The sequence below is a fragment of the Drosophila elegans genome, unplaced genomic scaffold (assembly GCF_018152505.1).
Source record: "Drosophila elegans isolate 14027-0461.03 unplaced genomic scaffold, ASM1815250v1 contig_476, whole genome shotgun sequence".
Classification (NCBI taxonomy): domain Eukaryota; kingdom Metazoa; phylum Arthropoda; class Insecta; order Diptera; family Drosophilidae; genus Drosophila; species Drosophila elegans.
The window spans coordinates 1686189-1699015 of NW_024545863.1; the positions used below are offsets into that span (position 1 = coordinate 1686189).

The 12827-nt window shown below is 38.0% G+C and overlaps 1 protein-coding gene across 5 annotated transcripts in view; it reads right to left on the reverse strand.

The window, feature by feature from the left end:
- LOC108148627 (tropomodulin) overlaps positions 1–7281 on the reverse strand; it is a 52268-nt gene extending 44987 nt beyond the window's left edge. For 2 of the 5 annotated variants that reach the window (XM_041709181.1, XM_041709180.1), the window contains exon 1: positions 6873–7281. In XM_041709181.1, coding sequence (XP_041565115.1) covers positions 6873–7094 — 222 coding nt within the window. In that variant the 5' untranslated portion in view covers positions 7095–7281. The remainder of the gene's footprint in view (positions 1–6872) is intronic. The other 3 variants (XM_017275730.2, XM_017275736.2, XM_041709179.1) reach the window with 3 other exon arrangements.
- Between the last annotated feature and the right edge of the window lie 5546 nt (positions 7282–12827).

The following is a 12827-nucleotide window of genomic DNA, read 5'->3' on the forward strand; positions in this document are numbered from 1 at the left end:
GAGATTTAACAAGTTTATAAATTCCCTTATAAAAGTAGCAAACTCATCAATATAAATCCCTGATAGCAACTTATTTCCAATTAAAAATTACCTACATATCCAAATAAAGCCCAGAGAACAAAAGGCGATGCCCGTTTTCCACATCAATATAAATCCCCGATGATTCTATTATTGTTTTCTAATGAAAATTGCATACACATGAGGATACCCCTGAGCCCGCAATTGCCAATGAACACTACATGTATATTCAAATATGAAAAGTCCGAGAACAATAGGTGAACCTCCCGAAATCCGGACCCGCTCCTGTGCCTCCTCATGAGTGACTTACCGCAGCGTCTGTGATGGCCATGGCTACCGTTTGGCTTCCTGGTGGATTTCGGGTGGTATTCTATTTGTTCCGGGTGGTGAGTGAGTGGGGAAACTGGGGGTCTAATCCGCTTTAGCCAAAATCGAAATTAACTTGAATGGGGCAATCTTGGCTATTGCGCAGAAATTCAATTGAAATTTTCCTGTTCTGCACTGAATGGTAAAATATATATAGGATACAGTGTATATATATTTTGGATCTCACTGGCACACACACTGGCACACACTCCGGTGAACAAGATCGCGCGTCACGAACTATGCAAGAAGGTGAATCGCGGGAGGAATATTGACCGAGGGGTTCCCGAAACTAATCTATTTATTTGTCTGACTGGACTGGTCAATCCATTCCATTCCAGCTGGGCTATAAATCAATAGTTTCGGTCCGATTGCTACGCGATTGATGCGTCGATGCGCGCTGCTTTGTTTTGGGGCTTTTGCGATGCTACTGAATGCAAAGGCAAATTCAAGTCGGAAACTGCATCGAAATGCAATCAAAGTGCCAATTGACGTCGAGTATCTGCTGTTTCTATATTATTGCGGTATATATATATCGGTAGGTATGTATATATCTGTGTATCAGTGGGGTTAACTTTCGATTTTTCGCTGTTGACAAATTCCTGGCATTCTCGCTAATATTCCTCGCGGTCTTTTCACATTCTTTTTTTTATTTATTTTTTTACCGTCGAACGGAAATGGCAGCCATTGTCAGGGCCAAATGATTGGCTTTTCAAAGGACCTCTTCATTCGGACATATGGCCACTTGGTAGCAATTAAATCCCGTTTCGTTCGAATATTAATGGGCAATTCAACCGCAAATTGCAGATAGACTGCAAGAATTACATTCGTTAATTTGCAGCGCACGAAAAAGTAAATCATATAATGAAAAATGAAATACGATAGCTGAATAATTTATGCAAACAGCGCGTTTTGTTTTGGAAAGTATGCCAATTATCATAATATTTAATTATTTGGTTAATTTTAATACTAAATAAATGGAAAGACTAAAATTTGGTATTATAAGGCTTTCAACCATTTTTTTCCAATTAATTGTTGTTAAAAAGAGTGTAAGAACTTAAAGGCACATATGTTTTGGATGCCCAATGAAACTGTAAAATTCAGTTATAAATTTGGATTGTTATTGCATAAAGTGCTTTTCAGTAAATTTAAAAATGCTTTCAACAGATTTATGGTTATGATAAGCTACTTTATGTGGAGCAAATTTTGCCAAAGGGCGTTATAGTAAATTTGAACTCAAATAAATATATTTTCTGCGCTGCACTAACGAAAAACAAAGTCAATTGAGGGCATGGCCGAATGTCAATTTTCGGCATATGGAATTATGGACCGGATTAGGGGTCAGTGGGTGTGCGCTTGCTTTGGTCATCATCAAAATGGAAATACAAATTTATGGGGATTATTTATTTGCAAGTGGAAAATAGAAACCACAAGATGATTTTGCGTAAACAAGCAAATGTCAGTTTGCAGTCGTCGAGCTGTTGTTAATTTCTTGTCAAAATGGGTTAGGCAAACATTTGTTCAGCTGAAATAATTTGCAAATTGCGTTCGCAGCTTCTATATCTATTAATTGAAGGGAAATGCTAATAACCTGAAGCGTTAACTTCAATTTAATCAGACTGATCCCTGTTCCTCTTTACCCCAACCAATTTTCAGCTAATTGCCTTGTTTTCATTTGCATTTGGACTTGTCCAAAATTGAGGCTTTGAAATCCTTTGCCTGATGCTTACAAGTGCTTGAGAAAATCTGCAAAATTTCCTCATCGAATTGCCAACAGACAACAATGCTCTCTAATTCCCCACTGACCCCCTTTCCTTTTCTTGGCTCGGCACGCAGAAAACTACGCAAAACATTTTGTAAATTGAATTTTATTCGTTCAGATTTTTGCGGCGCGCTCAAATGTAATTGAAATAAATTTTCAATAGAATATCCGCCCGAAGTTGGCGGAAGCTTATGGCAGGCAATGAAATTATTTGTTTGTTGCTCTAGCTGAGATGTAACGCTCTGCAAAATCCAGGGGGTTTCAAGACCCTGAGCAATGGGCGAATTTCCGTTGCGGCAGGTCAAAGAATTCGAAGGAGCGATTCTCGATTTGATCTGGATAAATAAATAAAGGCAAAAGTGTTCGAAAATTAAATATATGCCAGTCATAAAGCGGATTTTCACCAGAGAGAGATGGTGAGAGAGGTAGAGAGAAAGGGAGAGCGAGGGATGGCAAATCGCTCAGCGAAATAAATGGCACGTTCATCATACGCCCAGTGTACACAATTTGGCAGCTTTATTTATATACCCCAGCATGAATGCTATACCATATAGCCCACACATATTCGCCTTATGTTTTCACGCAAAACGTTTGCTTTTCAATTATATAAACATATTTCGATTGTATTCAGTGGCTGGGGCCAGTGTGTGCATTAAAATTATAAATTGTTTGAACAGCCAAAGGCACAAATAAATAAAACACAGAGCCACGAACAAGGCGAAACGAAATGAAACGCAAGCGAAATGAAATGAAAACGAAGCGCATAAATAACTGACCAAATGTACTCGAAATTTGGAATAGATGTGGGCTATTTCTTTGGTTATTATGGGGTGGTGAAGGGTGAAATCTCCTTGGGAACTGCAACAAGTGAATGGAAGCTAAGCGAGCGTCAAAGGCCAAGCGACGCCTGACATTGAACTGTCTGTCTTCTGTTTTGTCATGCCTTTCAAAAAAACCAACACAAATTTAGGACATGCAACTGTACACCGCAAAAAATATTTGTTTTTAATTTTTCCAGAACTTTTAAATTTATAAGAAACCATTTTTATACTCAGCCAAAAAATTTTCAGGCGATTATAAATGAAGTTATTGTTATTTTTTAATAGTACATTTTGTAATTAATACTTTTTCATTTCATTAAATTAACTTTATATTTTTGTCTCAATATAATCTAAGATATATATGCCTAGCATATTTACCATAAAACGTCGAATACAAATGGGATAAAAGCAAAATAAAATACAAAACATTTACAATATCCAAGGCTATTTTAAAGTTGGAGGATTTATATAAATTAAATATAAAATTGAAAGGTATATAACCATTTTTTTTCTTCCAGTATACTCATATACAACACTTGCAAAGCATGTTTCAATGGCTACCAGTGAAATATTTGTTTGGACTTCAAGAGGCGCCACCGCGTTGACAGCTGTCAATGAAAAGGGGGTGAAGGGCAAAGGGAGCTTATTCGGGTAGTGGGTGGGTGGTTGGGTGGTGCAGGGGATGCTTCTGTGGGTGGGTGGCTTAGTGGTGCAGCAGGGGGTTTGTGCAGAGACAGCTGTCCCTGCTCTGATTAGCGCTGCGGCTTTCCGCAGTTTGCGGCATGCGCTTGCAAAATTCAAAACAATTTAATATGCCAGCGAGCACAATAAAATCATCGGGGAAATCGATGTGGTCTACGATACTGATTCGTGGCCCGGCTAATCGCTCGGAAAAGTCTGAATGGTTTTCCCATAAAATATCCCCAACATCCGCATCTAAATCCCTTTAGAGCTGAGCTGGCCCCTCGTGGATTTCCAATTAATCTCTGTTCAATATTATGATGTCTAATCAAGAGAATCCTGCACGAGACAGCAGGACAACGAGCCTCTGAGACCACAGGAAATTCCATTATCCCTGATTGTCCCTCAATGTCCGTATGCGGACTAATAGGTATGTGCTGCTTGGTTATGTGAGTTCACAGCTTGTTGCACAAATTAGCATGCCCCATTTGAGTAGGTCGGCGGAGCTGAGCAAAGATTTGCTTAAATACATTGCGAAGTCCGGAGAATTGAAATGGGCAAAGTAGCCTACCACAAACTACTCGTTATAAGGTTTATTAACTAAATACAAATTTCATAAAATTCGTGGTATAACCAGTTAATTCAATATTGACAAATTGTGTTTATTATTTGTCATTTATTATCAATAATTTTTCTGATTCTTGATTTTCGTGGTATTTTATTATTAATCTAAGACAAATCCGTTTTATATTCCCATGTTGATACATGTATTACTTTATATGTCTATTAGTCTATATTTGCGAGAATAAAATCTATTTTCAATTTTAAAGTTTTTAAAGTTTTATAACTCTATGTCTTTAAACAGTTAAATAGTTTTATAAGCGAAGGTTTCACAGATAAGTACATTTTATAAACATCCCGACAACAAACATCCTGAATAATATACCATACCCTGTGCCGCACAAATAACCGCCGTGTAATGAGCAAATCAAATAAGCAAACAAACGGACAACGGTTAAATCAACTGTGAAATTTATGACAGTTTTCCGGTTAGCTTGAATTAAGGATAAGAAAATGGGAGTGGGAAGCTGGAAAGACCCCAGCAGAGCCCTGACTTTATTTAACTAATTTTGCATTTTCAATTCGAAGTCGACTTTGGTCACGTAGCTCTGCGGCTGGAACTTTGACCTGTTAAGCGCATAAAAATGACAAAAACGCTACGTGACTCATTAGCCGGGTTTTAGCCAGGAAAAGCCGGCGGGGTAAAGTCGGACGGTGAAATTGAGAGTGGGAAGTTCAGTAGTTCATGTGTTCATGAGTTCAGCAACAGACCCGGACTTCACCATCGCAATTAGTTCGGCAAGCTGCTCCGGGCGGAGCACATACGCATCCTATATATATACGGACATATGGATGCCCGGGACCCGGCATATCCTTATCCTTATCCACAGGACTCTGGCTTACACAGCTCATGCGTTTTCATTTCCATTCGGAGCCCATAAAAACGAAAAAAAGGCCGAAAGACCGACCCAAAAAAAAAGCAAATTGCAATGCAAATTTAATTTGGCTGCCATAAAACTCGATGAAAGAAAAACGGGTGGTGTTTTTTTTTGTATTGGGGTGAGAGCCAGACAGTCGTAAAACAGTAGCGGGAAAATCGAATTTCTTCCGGGGGGAAGAGGAAAAATGGGTGGCGGGGAAAACTGCATGCGTGGCTGCCGCGCCAAGCCGGAAATGCAATTTGTAATTTTGTGCAACGATTTGTGGCAATTAATTGCTGCCTCACCAGCAGGCAGCCACTTGCACCACCAGACTGCACCACCGCGCACCACCCTGCACTACCCCTTCTTCTTTAGTGCGCGCCAGACCGCAAGACACGGAAACCTCAATATTTATTTTTTGCTGTTTATTACTTTTTTTTAAGAAACATATTTTTCCTTGGTAAAAGCATCTTATTTTTCTGTTTTTTTCCAATATTTTTTTTTTGCCTTCTGCATTTGTTGGCGGCACAGAATTTATTGCATTTAATTTTGTTGCCATTTCTTCTCAGAGATTTGGGGATTTTTTGGTTTCATTCAGCATCGAGTATTTAAGTGATTTCTGCTTAATAAAAATTTAATTTTCTTGCTTTTTATATGCCTAACAATGCGAAATCTTTTGTGATAATTTGCGCCGAAATCAAACAGCTGCAAAATTTGTTTTCCCCTCTTTTCTTTTTGTGTTTTTTGTTGGCTTTTCTTTGGCGACGTCGCCTATAGAAAGTGTGGCCGAACCAGAGGTACATATATATATAATCGCTTATATATCCGACTATATTTGTGTCCAAGTGTGTGTGATGTATAATGTAGGGGAAGATTTATAATATTCGTGGGACCGTATAAACAATTTGTTAAGACGCACATAGAGAAATGGCATTTGGTATAAATAATATAGCCGGACTTCGCCATGTTTTTGGCCAATTTCACAAGCGAAGAGATCAGTATGGCCAAAGATCCCTTTGGCACATGTAAAGAATGATTAATTGTGTTTCATAAGAGAAACGCTTCAAGGGTGGCACATTTTTGAGGAAATCATTCTATACTTGGCGTTTCCTTTTCAAAAACCATTATTTATATTTCCGGCAACAGGAAAAAGGTTAGAAACCAAGGTTTTATTTTTAGGTTTCTCACAAATATAAAAAAACTCAATTAAATTAATGGAAAAAACTACTTTTTCTGAGAAATCTAATTTATGTTTTTATGATAATTATCTTTATACTCAAGTTTATCGTTTTGTGGTATTATCCCATTGAAAAACGTAAAGAACAATCGAAAGAAAAACGTTTTTATGAAACTTTCCATGTTCTTAAAAAAACATTGGTGAGTTATTTTTCTAAAGCTTTGTGAATGTCTTCTTTGGATTATGATTTCTCAAGTGTTTTTAAAGCTAATTGAATTCTTTTAAAAGTTTTAAAAATATGTTTCTTTTTAAATAAATAACTGTTCACAAACAAACGTCAATGCAAACTTAATTTTGATAAAAGTCATTGAAACAGCAAAAAAACTTTTATCAATAAGCTATTCCACTTTCGAAAACTCATTATCACAGATAACTCTGATTAATAAACAATTTGTTTATCAATAGGTGAAACTTATACATTTTATAGGGAATATTCACTACACACCATTTCTAAAATTCAATTTAAGGGACTATAGATTTTCCGTTTATAAATAAATCCAATTACTCACCTCAGTGATCTTCATAGTGCGCTTCACCGTTTTGCGGGTAACTTCGGTGGTTTCCTCCACAACATCACCGTCCTCATCGATGGTCTCTGTGACCATTTTCTCGGTTTCCCCGGGAATTACCTCCTCGGTTTGCTCGGTGACCACACTGCTTTTGCTTTGGGCATCGGGTTCGGGCTTGGTCTCCTCGGCGGAGCCACCGAAAACATCCTCAATGTCCGACATTATCTTTGATTTATATTCTATTTCTTTGGTAGGACCCAAATTGATTCACTTTGCTTTCCCTTTCGTTCTTGTGTTCACTTTCACTTGGTTCGTTCCACTGATCACTGATCACAACAATAACACATAACACGCAGAAATTATTGTATTTTTTCCTTTTTTTTTCTTTTAGCCTGAAAAAATATAAGCGACCGAAGCCAGAAAAATTAAATATATTTTGTATATTTTGTTGGGCTCTCTTGGCAGCCGCAGATTATTATATAAACAAGTTGAATTTCACGGCGCGCTTGCTGTTTAGTAACTTGTATTCCGACTTTATAGCTGTATTGCTAAGGGGTTTTATAGATCCTTTGGGCTTTACGCAGGGCTAGAGCCTGCGATCCTCTCGGGAAGTGCTTGATTTTAAAACTGTAAAAGCGTAACGTCGACCAGCGGCAATGAAAGACACGATAACAACGGAGAACGAGAATACGGGAATTACGGAACAATGAGACTACGGAATAACGGAACAATGAGACAACGAAACAACGTAGAGCCGTAATGACAAAAGCGGGAGAAAGCGAAACAAATTAAAGCATATAGCTATCAAAAACCTTCAGCCTGTTTCGCAAACAAATCCGGAATAATTACGGAATAACGGAACGCACACGAGGCGAATTACACGATCACGGGTCTTCTACTTGCTGCCTCTGTTTTAGCTTCTTCTAATTCTCCTAGTTAGAATTCATCTGTCTGCCACCGGAACCGACGCCGGAGAGCAGAACGGGATGGCCTGTGTCCCGGAGGAGTGAGTGGGGCAGAGACCCCAAGTGCGGCAAGCACAAGTGCAAGCAGGACAGTTAGAGACCTGATTATTTGGGAGAGAACATTCTCCACACTCTCTCCACTCTCACTTGCTCTTCACTCTCTTCTCTTCCGATCTTCTGCCACTGCTGACGTATGCTCAATTTTGAATGTTGATCTTCGTCTCGTTTCAAAATTTTTGTTGCTTTCCGTTCTGTTCTGTTCTGTTTTTACACAGAAAAAAATTTATCTAAATAGGACATAAATTTGGAACTAGTTTCACCTGCATATAAAAAACTAATAAATGAAATTGTGCGTCTAATGTGAACAGAACTCCATCTTTAGGGAGTTATCCTAAGATTTCTGGATTTGTAACATAACTTAGCATACTTAAACATTTTTAAAGTCCTATTCGTTCAATACATTTTTTCACTGTGTTGTTCTGTTGCTTTTGTTGTAGTTGATTTTCTTTCTTTGAGCGTATGTGAAATATGAATGCGAATGAGTTCGCTTGCTAATTGTCCGCCTGTTGTAATTTTTTCGTAAGCCAAGCGAGTGCAATTAGTGCGACTGCCGGACGTCTGAGGCCCGTCAAAATGTGAAACTCTGCCGTGGCACTGCCACACCCCTCTTTTGCTTTCTCCTACACATCCCTACTCCCCATACTTGCCATACTCCTCGTCAAAGACCCACGCACTCTCCTTGTCAATGTGCGTGGAGCTATTTTGGGTGGATTCAACAATAGCCAGAAAGAGAGAGACGGATGTTGATGATGAAAAAACAAACTCTCTAGACCTGAAAATACCTAAAATAAATGTGAGATAACCAATCGATATTAAAAGCTCATGCACCATTTTAGGGACAAATCTTTTGTTCATAAAAAAAGTGTTCATAAAAATATTAAGTATTCGACTAGTGTAACTTGTTCAATGTTAAGCCTAAACAAATCATTGAAGGTCAACCACTTTTAAAAAACTTAATCAAATTAATCAATACATTTACTTATTTAAAATCTATAAAATCTTTAGGGATATTAAAAAATTTTAGAGTCCACCAAAAAGTATGCAATGTTTTATTTGAACCATTAAGTTATAGTTTTAAGGGTATTTTCATTGTTATAAGTGCTAAGTCCTTAAGTTTAATTATAGTCGAATTATATATAAGCCTTAATTTTTCAAAATACATATTTGTAAATAGTTATATCCCTGCAATCAATTTTGCATTAGACGCCTTTAGGTTAATGTGTTTATTTACGAGTTTATTGATTCATCTTTGTTATTTACTCATTTTTATCCCACCCTTGTGTCCAGTAAATCATGTCTTTCCATCGATACCCAGTTCTCTGAATCGAGCGGAATATATTGGGCCGATCCGAATGACCATTTGGCCGGACGGCATTTGGTGCTGTCTTTTCCTTTTTCATGCGCTTTTCTTTGCTTTTTTCACATTTTGCTCCTTTTTATTTTTTGGCCGGCTTGGCCGGCGTTCGACAGCTGAGTGGAGGCTGTGCATCAAATCCAATGGGGCCTGTACAGGGTGCCTTGTGGCAGGGGCATCTGTCGGAAGACGCCTATCTCAAGTGATTTCACCTTCTGTCTTCTGTTCGATTTCAAATTTCTGATTTCTGATTTTTTGTGCTGATTCCGATTTAGATTTTGATTAGCGAACGCTTTCAATTGCTGGCATTTGGGGGCTTTAGTTTTGACAGCGATGTGCGGACTTCCTGTATCGCATCGCGGACTGCAAGATATATGAAAGACAAGTGTTTCGAACGCCCCCCGATTTTGCCCCGCGACCGCTGTGTAAACAAAGCGCCAAGCTCACGCAAGACGAAATGTTCTAAAATTATATTTCGAAAATGTCTTTTTAGCTTGGCAAACGCAGCGACATGATGCGGGACAAATGACTGTATATAGATACATCCAATGGATGTGAGTCCCTGATGAGCAAATGCAATTATGTGAAATTTGTTAGGGTTGTTCTGATGGTGAGAAGGGGCGTTGGGGTGCAGGCTGATGAAGAGAGGTGCAGGCTGATGAATATAGAGCAGGAACTTCTTTCGTATTCCCCCTCGGTAACCGATTGTGTGTTTTGCATGTGGAAAACCACGCTGATGACAGACAAGCCACAGCAACGAAAGCCAAAGGATAACATGAGATAAAACACATTCAAAGCCACTCAAACACCCACACGCCCACGCAGCAGAGGTTAAAAAAGTTAAGTTAAATACAATGTAGTGCAATCAAATTTAAAATCAATATAATATTTCTTTCAAAGTACCCTACAACGCAAAGGGTACCTTTTGGTAATATTTTTAATAGTCTCATTTTGCTGTATTGCTGAGTTTAGGTTAAAAAGGAAACACAATTTATAAAAATTGTATTTCTCTAGAAATGACTCAAACATTTTTTTAAAACAACTTTAGAGTACCAAAAATAAGGGAGCCTGTAAACAGATTTTATTTAATTTTTAAATAATAAATTTAAATTATTAAACAATAGAATTTTAAAAATAAAAATTTCTATCACCATATATTTTTTTAATATTAAATGAATACATTTGGAATTAAAAAAAAAATTATTTTGCAGTGCTACAATTTTGCCACCATTTGTTGGAGCACGCATATATCCCATCACAGCTGCTCGTGATCCTTTTGGCGTCGAGAAATCAGCGCTCAAATATGATTAATAAGTAATTTCTTTGTCAACAACTGACTGGGGATGGCCTGGGATGACGGCAGCGGCGATAACGACAACAAGAACGGAACGACGCCATGGAAATCTTTAATAAAATACATGCATAAATAAATTATAGGGCAGAGGCAAAGAAAAACAAACTGGCAGGAGATGTACTGCTCTGAATGGCAGCGAACGGGTAATAAAACAAAGCGACGACAGCAAAGATACAAAGATACAAAGGGGTGACATGTGCAACCGGGGCGTGACCGCACTTCCCATTTTCCAGGCTTATATACGCACTCCTCTGTATCCACTCCGCGTAGCCTCTTTTCAGAGCTCCTTGGCCTTGGCGTTTCCCTGTTTATTTCACAGTTGTAAATTGCACAAAGTAAATGAAGTACTTTTTATTATAAGCCAACAAGCTAACGTAGCCTGTATTTAACACAGAGAGAAAAAGGAACTTTTCAAACTAAAATTCTTAACCAGTAAAATTTTATCATAAAGAAGATTATTGCTTAAGATTGTCATGCAATAGTATATTTTTATGTTCATCATTATTTATTTAAATATTTAAATGTGATATATAAAAATAAACATTACGTTAAAGAATATAAGTTCTCATAGTGTACTCTGTTGTTTACGTTGTATAAATAAACAAAAAATTGATTAACGTATTTTAATATTTTGTTCTTTGTGCAACCCTCCTTTCCCGGTCCTCTATCTCGACTTTTCTTTGAATGCGCCATCGTTTGCCAAGTGTCGTTGACTCTCGCTGACCTAGAGGGAAAATAAAACCATGGGAAGTGCGGTGTGAGGGGAAAACGCAGTCTTGCCAAGATTCATGTGTAGATGATTCTGGGAAATGAACAAAAGTTTCACTTCAGTCTTGAAATCTCCGGCATGTTAAAGCGGAAGGCCCGAAAACGATTTCTGTCAACTTCTGGAGAATTTTCATTGCCTACCGTCCATTAATTGAGCTGTCGGAGGGCAAGCAGGGAAAATGTGGAAAATCTAGGAAAACCAGCTGGCAATCGACCATTGAAAAGTTCAGATTGCTTGCTGACACACACACACACAGCCACTCGACATGTTTGACTTGCGATTTTCCTTTAAACTCAAGCGAAATGCAGTTAGCAGCAGCAGCCGGAAAATGAAGAAAAAGACAAACACTCAGACCGACTGATGGGTGGGTGGAATGCAGTGCTCGGAAAACCAAAACGGAAACTGCAAATACGTGGGATTCGTACAGCATACTTTTGGGTGCAGCTTGGCAGGGTGTGCTGGAATGTCTCTAATCTGGTAGCTACTACAATGCTGCTATGCATAAATCTGCAGTGGCGAAGACTCTCGGGAAGGATTGTCTTCCCCGTACACCCGGCGAATGAGCAATTTCCCAGCAATTCTTTGGCCATTGCCAATGTTTTCCCCTCGCCAGCATGCTGCGTAATATGTTCGCTTATCGGAATTCAAGTGGGTCTCAACACTCACCGCAGAAGTACACTGGCAAAAGGACAGCAAGACTACATTGTCCCTAAAATACTGCTAAGTTTTTTATTGCAATTGGAATAAATTTAAACTTAAAAGCGACTTGTGAGAGACAACATTTTCTGAACTCTATTTTTTTGAAAAAAAATTTTTTTAAAGAATTAATAATCCAAAAAAACTTTAAAATTTAATTTTTTTATAAAAACTATAATTTTAAATACTAAATAAATTAAAAATTACACCATTTCTTACTAGTGTTTTAAAACAATAGGAGCAATAAATTAATTAAATTCGTTTAATTTTGAAATGTATTTAGTATTCCATTTTTTTTTAATGGGTAATATTTTTTTTTTATTTTCCCAGTATAGCAACAGCTTAGAAAGGATTCGCTAAAAATAATGGAAACGGGGGGCATTGCAACTGTTCTGGCCAAGGAGGTTTATCATCGATTGCAGGCCAGAGGCGAAAAGAGTGAGTTCTACCGGAATAGTTGCTAAGTATTGCGTATTTTTATCTATGCTAGTAGTCGTATCTGTATCTGCAGCTACGCTGCGGGCTGTGGACAGTAAACAGTTGAAGCAGAAATGGAAATAAATAGTTGCCTTGCTCTTTTGTCTAATTAAAACGTTTCATTTCGTTCCAGCTCCATTTGTTGACGTCACACGCACATAACACGTGTGTGTGTGTGTGTGTGTGTGTGTGTGAGTAAGCATCCATTACTCGAAGGACTCAGGGGTATAATGAGTTCACGGAAGGAATGTTCATTTTATTTATTTAATTATTCTTTGAA